The sequence below is a fragment of the Protopterus annectens genome, chromosome 6.part1 (assembly GCF_019279795.1).
Source record: "Protopterus annectens isolate FY-2018-M chromosome 6.part1, PAN1.0, whole genome shotgun sequence".
Taxonomy (NCBI): domain Eukaryota; kingdom Metazoa; phylum Chordata; order Ceratodontiformes; family Protopteridae; genus Protopterus; species Protopterus annectens.
Window position 1 is genome coordinate 275,444,775 of NC_056738.1, and position 15,246 is coordinate 275,460,020.

The 15,246-nt window shown below is 41.7% G+C and overlaps 1 protein-coding gene across 1 annotated transcript in view; it reads left to right on the forward strand.

Moving 5' to 3' along the window:
* CPS1 (carbamoyl-phosphate synthase 1) overlaps positions 1-15,246 on the forward strand; it is a 531,928-nt gene that overhangs the window by 182,543 nt on the left and 334,139 nt on the right. Inside the window, exon 12 of the mRNA XM_044075706.1 lies at positions 11,076-11,174. Coding sequence (XP_043931641.1) covers positions 11,076-11,174 — 99 coding nt within the window. The remainder of the gene's footprint in view (positions 1-11,075; positions 11,175-15,246) is intronic.

Below are 15,246 nucleotides of genomic sequence, written 5' to 3' on the forward strand. Positions count from 1 at the left end.
TTGTAATGAGGTGTGCCACACAGAATGACTTTCTAACTACAGTGGCCACATAGTTGTCAAAGCATAGGTTGATATCCACTTGTGTCCCTAGATCTCTTATCACACCTTGAGAGTTGAGAGGGCTACCATCGATGTGGTAGTTCGTGGGTACTGAGTTTTTATAGAAGGGGATGGCGATGCACTTTTTGGCATTGAGCTTAAGACCATGGTTCTGGCACCAGTCGCTGACATGGATCAGGCCATCCCTAACAGAATCAAGGTCATGTCCTCCAAAAAAAGGAAGCCAGTCTGGTGGTCCCTGCCATTAATAAACTTTACAACAGATGAAAAAACTGTTGCAGAGAAGGGCTAAGTCCCAAGACTGGAAAAATTGCCTTGTAAGTCTCAGCAAAAAACTGAGAACCCTTATTAATGCCTCCAAAGCTAGTTATGAAAATAAAACTGCAACAGATGCTAAAGATAGCCACAAGGCATTCTTTAGTTACGTCAAGAACCTGCATAACAATACACAAGGGTGCTCTGAGCTATTGCACAACGGCACCACTAATACTGAACCAACAGGTATTGCCAACATCCTGGCAGGCAGCTTCAGTGCAAACTTCACCCCCCCACCCCCAAAACTGCCCATCCCAATACCAAAGGAATGCCAAATCCCTAATATCATGGCTGCTCAGGTAGAAGCCTCACTATCCAAAGCCAAAAATACAGCCTCTATGGGACCTGATAATATACCCGGCTGCAAGCTACATGAACTACAAAGAGAACTGACACCTCACCTGTGTGTCCTGTTCAACCACAGACTCACTTCAGGCTTTGCCCCCACCAAATGGTGGACCGCTACAGTCATTCATATCCACAAAGGGGGAGTGACTACTAATCCAGGAAACTACCACCTCATCAGCCTGACAACCCTGATCTATAAGGCCATGGAGAGCACCATCATGGACCTCATAAATAAGAATATAGGGAACCTTCAAACCCAGGATCCCTCACAGTTTGGGTTTATGAAGGGCAGATCATGTCTGTTCAAACTTCGTCTAATCTTTCACCAGAGCAGTCGATGAAGGCAAGACAGTCCACACAGCCTACCTCGATCTGGCCATGGCCTTCGACACTATCCCCCACTCAGGGATCATAGACAGACTAACCAACCTAGGCATCAACCCCTACATCATAAGATGGGTTGCCAACTTGATCACTGACAGAGCCCACACGGTTAAAGTAGCAGACTCAAAATCTGACTACTGGGCAGTCACATGTGGTGTCCCACAAGGAATGGTCCTGGGTCCTCTCCTGTTTGGTATATACTTCTCTGAAGTTCAGACCAATACCAAAGGACTCTGGTTGACCAAGTTCACAGATGACTGCAACCTGGGAGCCATTATTGACTCTCAAGCTGATGCTGACATCCTAGAAAAAGTTCTCACTGACACCACTTGGTCATACAGCGCCTTAGTGTATGATTCCGCGGCCATACATCCTTTCCCTGTTTGCATGGATAACATGAAGTTAGACACTTCTGTCTTTAGAAGCACAAAATTGGCTGTTTGGGCAGATTTTTATTGAGGACCTCCGTGAAAGTGGGTGTATGTTTTGTGTTACTATGTGGTGTGTGATCTGGTGGGCTATGTGTTCCATGTTGTATGGAATGTGTGTTTACCTTCTCTTGACTGGCTTGCCCAGTCTTGGTTTGAGAGAGCGTGGCTTCTAGTTTGGCTATGTACGTGCATCAAATGGATGTGTTAGTAGGTAGGAGGAGAGGGTTATAAGTGTACATGAGGCAGTTGCTACATTGCCTCAGTATGCCCAGGTTCACCAGGTTAATAGAAGAAAGTGTAGGGAACTGACCTTTAGACATGCCTGGATAGGTGCTTAGTATTTAAGTTCTGTAGCTGTTATACAAGTACTATAGTACTGTAGGTGTTACGCAAGTACTGTAGTTGTTATTCTTCTTTATAAATACTAGAGCTGTTTCAGTTAGTGCTGTTAGCAGTTTCTGCGATTACAATGACAGCTACAAGAGGTTCTGAGCAAGTGCTTGGTTTAGAGGTTTGATACGAGTGCTCAGAGATGAAAGCTAACAAGATTTAAGGGAAAATTTAAAGAGCAGACTTTAAGGCACCTGTAGTAGTTTACCCTAGCTTAGCAGCGCTGCACAACGTGCAAACCCGCGCAAACACAGGTATTTAAATCAGAAAGTTGAAAGGGATGGAAGCAGCCCAAAATGGCCAATAAAAAACGGTTCTTGAGCTGGAAACCATTCCTGTTAGTGATAGATAGGCTGCTTAGAGCTTACCACTCCCACTGATAAGCAGAAAGACTTCCCTCTATCTCTGCAAGGTCTGGACAACTCAGAACACCAAATTCAGTCCTGGAATCAGCAAACCTGAGATCCAGACTACTGTAGTTTGAAAAAAGTTGGGAAATTAACAAGTAGATAGGATTATTATTTTTTTTTTTTTTTTTTTTAGTTACAAAAACAGAAATGCTGTATTAAAATACACTTATAAGACTCTAAAAGGCTAGTGGACTTGAGTGTGAAGCCTGTGTCAGTAAATGTTGCTGAAAAGAAAAAGATTTTAAAAGTGCCGTACACAAAATAAGCAGAGAACAGTTAAATTAATTAATAAAGCTTATAAAACGGCTATAGACAAGTGCAGCAAGGCAAAATCAAGCTCAAAAAGCAAAAAACAGGTACTTATAATCAGGAAAAGTCTCTCTGTCTTCTTTCTGCTGTTGTAGTGCTCTGCAGGATACCCAGTCAGCATCCGCTGAGGTACGTTAAAAACAGGTACTTATAATCAGGAAAAGTCTCTCTGTCTTCTTTCTGCTGTTGTAGTGCTCTGCAGGATACCCAGACAGGATCCGCTGAGGTACGTTAAAAACAGGTACTTATAATCAGGAAATGTCTCTCTGTCTTCTTTCTGCTGTTGTAGTGCTCTGCAGGATACCCAGTCAGCATCCGCTGAGGTACGTTAAAAACAGGTACTTATAATCAGGAAAAGTCTCTCTGTCTTCTTTCTGCTGTTGTAGTACTCTGCAGGATACCCAGTCAGGATCCGCTGAGGTACGTTAAAAACAGGTACTTATAATCAGGAAAAGTCTCTCTGTCTTCTTTCTGCTGTTGTAGTACTCTGCAGGATACCCAGACAGGATCCGCTGAGGTAATGCGTTAAAAACAGGTACTTATAATCAGGAAAAGTCTCTCTGTCTTCTTTCTGCTGTTGTAGTACTCTGCAGGATACCCAGACAGGATCTGCTGAGGTACGTTAAAAACAGGTACTTATAATCAGGAAACGTCTCTCTGTCTTCTTTCTGCTGTTGTAGTACTCTGCAGGATACCCAGTCAGGATCCGCTGAGGTACGTTAAAAACAGGTACTTATAATCAGGAAAAGTCTCTCTGTCTTCTTTCTGCTGTTGTAGTACTCTGCAGGATACCCAGTCAGGATCCGCTGAGGTACGTTAAAAACAGGTACTTATAATCAGGAAAAGTCTCTCTGTCTTCTTTCTGCTGTTGTAGTGCTCTGCAGGATACCCAGACAGGATCCGCTGAGGTACGTTAAAAACAGGTACTTATAATCAGGAAAAGTCTCTCTGTCTTCTTTCTGCTGTTGTAGTACTCTGCAGGATACCCAGACAGGATCCGCTGAGGTAATGCGTTAAAACAGGTACTTATAATCAGGAAAAGTCTCTCTGTCTTCTTTCTGCTGTTGTAGTGCTCTGCAGGATACCCAGACAGGATCCGCTGAGGTACGTTAAAAACAGGTACTTATAATCAGGAAACGTCTCTCTGTCTTCTTTCTGCTGTTGTAGTACTCTGCAGGATACCCAGACAGGATCCGCTGAGGTACGTTAAAAACAGGTACTTATAATCAGGAAAAGTCTCTCTGTCTTCTTTCTGCTGTTGTAGTACTCTGCAGGATACCCAGACAGGATCCGCTGAGGTACGTTAAAACAGGTACTTATAATCAGGAAAAGTCTCTCTGTCTTCTTTCTGCTGTTGTAGTACTCTGCAGGATACCCAGACAGGATCCGCTGAGGTACGTTAAAAACAGGTACTTCTAATCAGGAAAAGTCTCTCTGTCTTCTTTCTGCTGTTGTAGTACTCTGCAGGATACCCAGTCAGCATCCGCTGAGGTACGTTAAAAACAGGTACTTATAATCAGGAAAAGTCTCTCTGTCTTCTTTCTGCTGTTGTAGTACTCTGCAGGATACCCAGTCAGGATCCGCTGAGGTACGTTAAAAACAGGTACTTATAATCAGGAAAAGTCTCTCTCTCTTCTTTCTGCTGTTGTAGTACTCTGCAGGATACCCAGACAGGATCCGCTGAGGTACGTTAAAAACAGGTACTTATAATCAGGAAAAGTCTCTCTCTCTTCTTTCTGCTGTTGTAGTGCTCTGCAGGATACCCAGACAGGATCCGCTGAGGTACGTTAAAAACAGGTACTTATAATCAGGAAACGTCTCTCTGTCTTCTTTCTGCTGTTGTAGTACTCTGCAGGATACCCAGTCAGCATCCGCTGAGGTACGTTAAAAGCAGGTACTTATAATCAGGAAACGTCTCTCTGTCTTCTTTCTGCTGTTGTAGTACTCTGCAGGATACCCAGACAGGATCTGCTGAGGTACGTTAAAAACAGGTACTTATAATCAGGAAAAGTCTCTCTCTCTTCTTTCTGCTGTTGTAGTACTCTGCAGGATACCCAGACAGGATCCGCTGAGGTACGTTAAAAACAGGTACTTATAATCAGGAAACGTCTCTCTGTCTTCTTTCTGCTGTTGTAGTACTCTGCAGGATACCCAGACAGGATCCGCTGAGGTATGCGTTAAAACAGGTACTTATAATCAGGAAAAGTCTCTCTGTCTTCTTTCTGCTGTTGTAGTACTCTGCAGGATACCCAGACATGATCCGCTGAGGTACGTTAAAAACAGGTACTTATAATCAGGAAAAGTCTCTCTGTCTTCTTTCTGCTGTTGTAGTGCTCTGCAGGATACCCAGACAGGATCCGCTGAGGTACGTTAAAAACAGGTACTTATAATCAGGAAAAGTCTCTCTGTCTTCTTTCTGCTGTTGTAGTACTCTGCAGGATACCCAGTCAGGATCCGCTGAGGTACGTTAAAAACAGGTACTTATAATCAGGAAAAGTCTCTCTGTCTTCTTTCTGCTGTTGTAGTACTCTGCAGGATACCCAGTCAGGATCCGCTGAGGTAATGCGTTAAAAACAGGTACTTATAATCAGGAAAAGTCTCTCTGTCTTCTTTCTGCTGTTGTAGTACTCTGCAGGATACCCAGACAGGATCCGCTGAGGTACGTTAAAAACAGGTACTTATAATCAGGAAAAGTCTCTCTGTCTTCTTTCTGCTGTTGTAGTACTCTGCAGGATACCCAGTCAGGATCCGCTGAGGTACGTTAAAAACAGGTACTTATAATCAGGAAAAGTCTCTCTGTCTTCTTTCTGCTGTTGTAGTACTCTGCAGGATACCCAGACAGGATCCGCTGAGGTACGTTAAAAACAGGTACTTATCATCAGGAAAAGTCTCTCTGTCTTCTTTCTGCTGTTGTAGTACTCTGCAGGATACCCAGACAGGATCCGCTGAGGTACGTTAAAAACAGGTACTTCTAATCAGGAAAAGTCTCTCTGTCTTCTTTCTGCTGTTGTAGTGCTCTGCAGGATACCCAGACAGGATCCGCTGAGGTACGTTAAAAACAGGTACTTATAATCAGGAAAAGTCTCTCTGTCTTCTTTCTGCTGTTGTAGTACTCTGCAGGATACCCAGACAGGATCCGCTGAGGTACGTTAAAAACAGGTACTTATAATCAGGAAACGTCTGTCTGTCTTCTTTCTGCTGTTGTAGTACTCTGCAGGATACCCAGACAGGATCCGCTGAGGTACGTTAAAAACAGGTACTTCTAATCAGGAAAAGTCTCTCTGTCTTCTTTCTGCTGTTGTAGTACTCTGCAGGATACCCAGTCAGGATCCGCTGAGGTACGTTAAAAACAGGTACTTATAATCAGGAAAAGTCTCTCTGTCTTCTTTCTGCTGTTGTAGTACTCTGCAGGATACCCAGTCAGCATCCGCTGAGGTACGTTAAAAACAGGCACTTATAATCAGGAAAAGTCTCTCTGTCTTCTTTCTGCTGTTGTAGTACTCTGCAGGATACCCAGACAGGATCCGCTGAGGTACGTTAAAAACAGGTACTTATAATCAGGAAACGTCTCTCTGTCTTCTTTCTGCTGTTGTAGTACTCTGCAGGATACCCAGACAGGATCCGCTGAGGTACGTTAAAAACAGGTACTTATAATCAGGAAAAGTCTCTCTGTCTTCTTTCTGCCGTTGTAGTACTCTGCAGGATACCCAGTCAGGATCCGCTGAGGTACGTTAAAAACAGGTACTTATAATCAGGAAAAGTCTCTCTGTCTTCTTTCTGCTGTTGTAGTACTCTGCAGGCTACCCAGTCAGGATCCGCTGAGGTACGTTAAAAACAGGTACTTATAATCAGGAAAAGTCTCTCTGTCTTCTTTCTGCTGTTGTAGTACTCTGCAGGATACCCAGACAGGATCCGCTGAGGTACGTTAAAAACAGGTACTTATAATCAGGAAACGTCTCTCTGTCTTCTTTCTGCTGTTGTAGTACTCTGCAGGATACCCAGACAGGATCCGCTGAGGTACATTAAAAACAGGTACTTATAATCAGGAAAAGTCTCTCTGTCTTCTTTCTGCTGTTGTAGTACTCTGCAGGATACCCAGACATGATCCGCTGAGGTACGTTAAAAACAGGTACTTATAATCAGGAAAAGTCTCTCTGTCTTCTTTCTGCTGTTGTAGTGCTCTGCAGGATACCCAGACAGGATCCGCTGAGGTACGTTAAAAACAGGTACTTATAATCAGGAAAAGTCTCTCTGTCTTCTTTCTGCTGTTGTAGTACTCTGCAGGATACCCAGTCAGGATCCGCTGAGGTACGTTAAAACAGGTACTTATAATCAGGAAAAGTCTCTCTGTCTTCTTTCTGCTGTTGTAGTACTCTGCAGGATACCCAGTCAGGATCCGCTGAGGTACGTTAAAAACAGGTACTTATAATCAGGAAAAGTCTCTCTGTCTTCTTTCTGCTGTTGTAGTACTCTGCAGGATACCCAGACAGGATCCGCTGAGGTACGTTAAAAACAGGTACTTATAATCAGGAAAAGTCTCTCTGTCTTCTTTCTGCTGTTGTAGTACTCTGCAGGATACCCAGTCAGGATCCGCTGAGGTACGTTAAAAACAGGTACTTATAATCAGGAAAAGTCTCTCTGTCTTCTTTCTGCTGCTGTAGTACTCTGCAGGATACCCAGACAGGATCTGCTGAGGTACGTTAAAAACAGGTACTTATCATCAGGAAAAGTCTCTCTGTCTTCTTTCTGCTGTTGTAGTACTCTGCAGGCTACCCAGACAGGATCTGCTGAGGTACGTTAAAAACAGGTACTTATAATCAGGAAAAGTCTCTCTCTCTTCTTTCTGCTGTTGTAGTACTCTGCAGGATACCCAGACAGGATCCGCTGAGGTACGTTAAAAACAGGTACTTATCATCAGGAAAAGTCTCTCTGTCTTCTTTCTGCTGTTGTAGTACTCTGCAGGATACCCAGACAGGATCCGCTGAGGTACGTTAAAAACAGGTACTTATAATCAGGAAAAGTCTCTCTCTCTTCTTTCTGCTGTTGTAGTACTCTGCAGGATACCCAGACAGGATCTGCTGAGGTACGTTAAAAACAGGTACTTATAATCAGAAAAAGTCTCTCTGTCTTCTTTCTGCTGTTGTAGTACTCTGCAGGATACCCAGACAGGATCTGCTGAGGTACGTTAAAAACAGGTACTTATAATCAGGAAAAGTCTCTCTGTCTTCTTTCTGCTGTTGTAGTACTCTGCAGGATACCCAGACAGGATCCGCTGAGGTACGTTAAAAACAGGTACTTATAATCAGGAAAAGTCTCTCTGTCTTCTTTCTGCTGTTGTAGTACTCTGCAGGATACCCAGTCAGGATCCGCTGAGGTACGTTAAAACAGGTACTTATAATCAGGAAAAGTCTCTCTGTCTTCTTTCTGCTGTTGTAGTACTCTGCAGGATACCCAGTCAGCATCCGCTGAGGTACGTTAAAAACAGGTACTTATAATCAGGAAAAGTCTCTCTGTCTTCTTTCTGCTGTTGTAGTACTCTGCAGGATACCCAGACAGGATCCGCTGAGGTACGTTAAAACATGTACTTATAATCAGGAAAAGTCTCTCTGTCTTCTTTCTGCTGTTGTAGTACTCTGCAGGATACCCAGACAGGATCCGCTGAGGTACGTTAAAAACAGGTACTTATAATCAGGAAAAGTCTCTCTGTCTTCTTTCTGCTGTTGTAGTACTCTGCAGGATACCCAGACAGGATCCGCTGAGGTACGTTAAAAACAGGTACTTATAATCAGGAAAAGTCTCTCTCTCTTCTTTCTGCTGTTGTAGTACTCTGCAGGATACCCAGACAGGATCCGCTGAGGTACGTTAAAAACAGGTACTTATAATCAGGAAAAGTCTCTCTGTCTTCTTTCTGCTGTTGTAGTACTCTGCAGGATACCCAGACAGGATCCGCTGAGGTACGTTAAAAACAGGTACTTATAATCAGGAAAAGTCTCTCTGTCTTCTTTCTGCTGTTGTAGTACTCTGCAGGATACCCAGACAGGATCCGCTGAGGTAATGCGTTAAAAACAGGTACTTATAATCAGGAAAAGTCTGTCTGTCTTCTTTCTGCTGTTGTAGTACTCTGCAGGATACCCAGACAGGATCCGCTGAGGTACGTTAAAAACAGGTACTTATAATCAGGAAAAGTCTCTCTCTTCTTTCTGCTGTTGTAGTACTCTGCAGGATACCCAGACAGGATCCGCTGAGGTACGTTAAAAACAGGTACTTCTAATCAGGAAAAGTCTCTCTGTCTTCTTTCTGCTGTTGTAGTACTCTGCAGGATACCCAGACAGGATCCGCTGAGGTACGTTAAAAACAGGTACTTATAATCAGGAAAAGTCTGTCTGTCTTCTTTCTGCTGTTGTAGTACTCTGCAGGATACCCAGACAGGATCCGCTGAGGTACGTTAAAAACAGGTACTTATAATCAGGAAAAGTCTCTCTCTCTTCTTTCTGCTGTTGTAGTACTCTGCAGGATACCCAGACAGGATCCGCTGAGGTACGTTAAAAACAGGTACTTCTAATCAGGAAAAGTCTCTCTGTCTTCTTTCTGCTGTTGTAGTACTCTGCAGGATACCCAGACAGGATCCGCTGAGGTACGTTAAAAACAGGTACTTATAATCAGGAAAAGTCTCTCTGTCTTCTTTCTGCTGTTGTAGTACTCTGCAGGATACCCAGTCAGCATCCGCTGAGGTACGTTAAAAACAGGTACTTATAATATGGAAAAGTCTCTCTGTCTTCTTTCTGCTGTTGTAGTACTCTGCAGGATACCCAGACAGGATCCGCTGAGGTACGTTAAAAACAGGTACTTATAATCAGGAAAAGACTCTCTCTCTTCTTTCTGCTGTTGTAGTACTCTGCAGGCTACCCAGTCTGGATCCGCTGAGGTACGTTTCTGCTCTTCTGTGAGTCCAAAGGTGAGAATCAGACTTTGTACCTCATGTTCATGAGGTAAACACGTTAACCATTATGCCAATCCAAAGCATTTGGATTGATATTTAATCTCATAATGATAAGGTAATTTCTTTGATGTCTAGTGGACAGTGATGGTGCTGTATAATTAACATCAAAGTAATAATTGGATTTGTTGAAAGTGATTTAGTTCTACACGAGCTCCAAGTTAGGCTCATGGATAATTTGATGTAAATGGTGTTTGCGACAGATATAGATACTACCCAACAGTTAGCCAAGGGCCTGAAGGTGTGATAGGTTCTAAATCCTAGTATAGAGTGAGCTTTGTCATTGCCTTGAGACCATATCTTAGTAGCTATACAAACCTGATCATGTTACAGAAGGGAGTCAAGTTCTGACTCACAGCCTTAAGTAGTGCCAGTTGTATATTATCCATTGTGTGTATGTAGTGGGAACTTAAGTCTTTTTATTTTTTGGGGGGTAACGTCTCACTAAGGGCATGGTGTGAACTTATTATCCATATTTTAGTTTTCTATGTTAGAATGTCCAGGAGTGGGGGAGTCTTCCTAGAAAAGGCACTGTGGGAGCAAAAAAAGCTTTAGGCAGTATGTGGAAACCATGGTATGAAAGGTTTGAACCATCCTTGGTCAAAAAAAGATGTGTTATCTACCATCTCGTCACAGGCTGACACAGCATTCCCATAGAATGATAACAACTACTTAGACATTTATCTTGTACTTAGGCATCATTCTGGGTAAAGACAAGACACTACTCAAGAACTGTATCTTTCCTGCTTCTAACACATGCTTCATTGTAAGTTCCATCATGTGTTTCTGCATGTCCCCCTGGGTGGAATATCTCAGGTCATTCATTCCCACAAGGGCTGTTACTAGATCATATTTGTCTGGTTTAAGGAGCCTTAGGGCCTTTGTGGTATCACGGATCCTGGCATTGAGTAACCTAGACACATTTGAATAATGTTTCTTTGTCCTAAGCAATAATGTCAGACTAAGAATTCATAAGCCGTTAAGGCGAAGGAATGAAAAGATGAAGTGCTAGTAATGTCAGCAATTTTAGCATATGCAGTTAATAATTCATCTTCCAGTAGAGGACCAGAAGGAAGAGAAATAAATTGGAGCTGTGAGACCTGGTGCATTTGTATTCTACTAGGATATGAAGGGACCTACTAGTAATTTATGTCATTAATGCTACATACAAGACAAATTTTGTTGAATCATGTAAGTAGTGTGAGGAACCTGGCTTAAAAAGACAGGTCCTATCCTGAGATGTCTTTTGTAGCAGCTGTGAAAGTTAGGACCATCTAGGCAATAGAAGACATTCTCTTTAGGCTGGGTAGTGCTATGTGATTGACAGTTTGGCATGATACAGTGTATCTGTTTTGTACAGCACTTATACACTAGTAAGTATTCAGTGGATACAGTCAGCATTTACTTAATTCTGAATTTTTGTCATTTCAGTTCCTTTTTGATGCCTTTATTGATCTTATCAAGAAAGGAAAAGGTACAAACATTGCTTCAGTTATACCAAAGATCCACAGTCCACCAAAACCTATTGAGGTAATAACCTGCTGTAAATTCACCACTGTGTTTACTACTTTACAATGTCCACATTTTAAAATAGTATTATTATAGTAATGGTAATAATCATAATAATAATGATGCTATACATTTTACAGTAGTTACAACTTCAAGAGAGCACATTTACTGTTTGGCTGTTGATCCATTGGTATGATTTTACCTAATAAATTCACTGCAGCTAGTAAAACAGACAACAAGACGGAGACAAGAAGAGTGAGGTGCATGTCTTGGGGCTTGAGAAAATATCACAACATATTCTCATTGACTGCAACTTAAGAGTCACAAAAGCATGAATGTGTTTTAAAGGGCAAATGGCACAACAAAAGTACTGCTATTTACTTGTGCCCTGACACATTATATTTATGTCATACTTTCTAAATTGCTGCAGAAGCACTGTATTTGTAGACGAAAGAATAATGTTTTGAATACCATGTTTATAAACCAGAATCCAAAGGTTACATGCAAATAAAATGCCAGTCTGTTTTCTACGCTGTTGTATGCTAAAACCTTTGCACTTATAATTCATTACTATCCCCAAGACCTGGAATCATTAGAGCAGAACATGTATATTAATATTACAGATCAGTAGCTTACATGCTTACAGTAGTTGTTCATAGTTCTTTGCCTTTAAAAGGGATCAGTTTTTTTATATTTATATTTTTTCCCAATTAAAAGAAACGTTAAGAGGGTATACCCTTCTAGCAGCACAAATAAAGGAAAGGCAGTGAACTAAACGAAACCATGTGGCTGTAATGCATATGTTCCAGTGTATATATTTGCCTGGTGAACTTAAAGCTGCACAACATTTGTTTACCAGTTATGGTCCTGCCTGTTACTCTGTAGCAGAATCCCCTGGTATGGGATTATTCATTTAAATCAGTCTCTGCAATTCAAAGTGTAATCATTGTTTTCAAATTGTTCGCTGTCAGTATTTTTCTGTTGCCCAATTCACTGTTTAGTGCAGATGGTTAAGCTTATGAGCTGTAATGAGCTGCTTTCTGTTGTCCGGGGTTCCATTCCTACAGTCTGCCGTGAGACTGTGAGCAAGTCACTTAACTATACAACTAGAGTACCTTGAAAAATTATAGTACAGGGAGCACAGATATCTTTCACATCATTATAGAAGTAATTCCATCTCTCAAGAGGTCCCACAGTTGCAGAGTGTAAATGCCCCCCCCCCCACATCAACTAAGTTTGCTTTTATTTCCTGCAGAAGAATAGGGACTTGATAGAGATGTACCCCTGGCAACCATCTTGTGTGATACATCCTGTGAATGGCTGGAACTCTCTTACAACCAGCATGCTTCCAATCTTTTCCTTGGTCCAGCAGGGCTTGATGGCCTAGAGAAGGGAGCTCTACCCTTTGCCTCCTGCTATAGGGCTAGCAGGTCCTTCATATGTGACAATTGTCTGTGAGCATTTCTTCATATGTGAAATTATCCATGATAACTATAGAAGGGAAACCTTGCTGTCACTATTGCTGGTTTCTCTGACCCCCCCCCTCCCCCAATTTCAGGATACAGAAGGTGAAGGAGAACTTTTCTGGAATCAGTTCCAAGAAATTTTGACATGCACAATCAGCATGCATGGAGATGGGTGAGTAGCATGTTTTCTGGATGCTGAATGGTAGGGCACTGCCAGTCTAGACATGCCTTCTGAGGAAGGCTGGTGAGAAGCTCGCATGGTGCGGGGGCCTGCTGCTGGCCTTATACAGTGTTCCCTAAAAGTGTTATCCAGTTTTTACAAGGAAGCCCTTTGTGGGATGAACTGTGACCTCCTTGTCCTCTCTTTAGAAATGTGTTGTTGAGTATCTGGGGAAGAAGGAGGAGGCGCCTATGGTCACCCCATGGAATTACTGCTCATTAAGCATGTACTGATACTGCTCCTTCATTTCCTCAAATAAGTTGATATTCTAGCACCCCCACACACCAAAAAAGAAGAATGTAAGCCTTCCTTAGCTGACAGATTTTTGGGATGTTTTCAGTCCACTGTAGATCCCAAAGACCACATCATCTTGCAACCTTACCTGCTAATAAGGAATCTAAAGTCTTGGACAAGAGTGTGATTTCTGCTGCAGTGGGGTTTAGATCCCTCAACTATTTATATCACTTGTAATGATTACAGTTTACCCTGATGGATCAAGAACTGAAAAAGTTTTCAGGCATCAGTGATTCTTGGTCAAGGAGGCAATCATTAAGACCCTTTTTATGTCTTCTGCAGTGGGCTACAATATAACCACTGCTATTTTAACTGAATTATCATTATTGAAATGGCAGTAGACTTCGACATATGCTTGTGCAGGATACCAGGGCTTGGATCTTCTTGTTTTCAAGGAAGAACTTAAACGAGCCATCGTGTTCCTTTTCATGAAGAAAGTTTCTTTTGCCAGGCAAAGATGAAGCAAACCATCTGGCTAAGATAGAGTCCTCAATAACCCCCACCCCCTTGAGGCCCAGTCAGACTCAGGGAGGTACAATCCCCCTCACAGTCTGAAGAGGACCCTATATCATCAGGCAAATGTTCATTTGTCATCTCAGCTGGCTATGAGTTTTAAAATGTAGAATATTAGTTGTTCTCTTTCGATCCAGGGAAGGAGGTGGCATTTGGCAAGCAAACCCTTAATAAGTGTATTGCTAGCTACATTATATTTTGTCAACAAGTAACTAGAAACATGTTAAAAAGTTCTGCTGTCATATATATCGCTCAATATGAGGTATGTCTGCCTCTGTTGCTTGCTTTAAATTGTCTGCAGTGTGAAATTTGTATTGTAGCTACTTGACTGTTGGGATGCCCCTTCTCCAGGCTTTGTTAATTACTATGTGGTTTAGAATGCAGTCTTGTAAGCTTACACCATTTTGGGTATCCTCTTGCTTCTGTCTGCAGGGAGATTTTAACACATATTGGATCTCTGTCCTCTCACAGACCAACCGAGGATGATCCCTGATATTAGATTTTAAAAATCTGCTTTGGTTTACTGAAACAGTGGCAAACAAAATCAACTGCTTGGAAAGTGTTTTGCAGGGAGATGCTTTACCACAACCCCTAATTTTTAACTACACTACCTTCGAAGGGGTGCAAACATAGAAGAAAAGGAAAAACTGCTTTCCCATTCTCTGAATTGATGCATCCTTGCAAAAGATGTAGATGTGAATGAGTAGATCAAAGAATAGTAAATAGTGACAAAGTGGGCTTGAGAAAGTGCCAGTGGTATTTAGAACTAAACCCGATGTAACAGATATGAACTCCATTCACTCTCTAGGGGCTTTCCTTTCTATCTCTAAAACAGGAATTTCATCTACTTACCACCAGCATATTGGATTAAAGACTTTCCATATTTCTACACCCTTAACGTTATCATCCTTCTAAGCATCTACTTGCATCTAATGTTCTGATCCTCATTCTTTACCTTACTCCTACCTGATGTATATTAAAAAAAAGAGTTGTCAATCTACCACTTTAATTTAGTATATGTTTTATTATTGTATCAACCTCTCTGTACTTGTTTTGTATTTATTATTACATCTACCGTCTGTATTTATTTCATATTCAGTTATTATTAATGTGTGCTTTAATACCTGTTCTTTATCTTGTTCATGTAAATTGCCTTAACTTTCATGTATCATTTGGAGCTTTTCTCACTGTGCCTCTCTGAAAATGGGTTCCTGACCCAGTCGGACTTTCCTGGTAAACAAATGCTAAATAAATATATAAATGTTGCCTGCCAGGGCAACTGATCTGTGAGACAGTCATGTTTCTGAATCCTAATTGCTATCAGATTTTTATCTAGACATTCTCTGTTTTCTAAGACTGCTGTTGTAGTTCTCTGTAAGTCAGGCAAGCATATATTTATATATATCCTTGTGAACTGTAGTCTTTGTGTTTTTTCTTGCATTAAAAAGTGCTCACTCAACATGCTGTACAAAAGAAAAAAATACTGGCCTTAGTGGTGATCCAGAAGCTGCTTCACTTTGATATTATACCATAAAATGTTGCTATAATGTTGGCAGAACTATGAATGCTTAAAAGTTATTTTCAAAATCATACTTTTGTT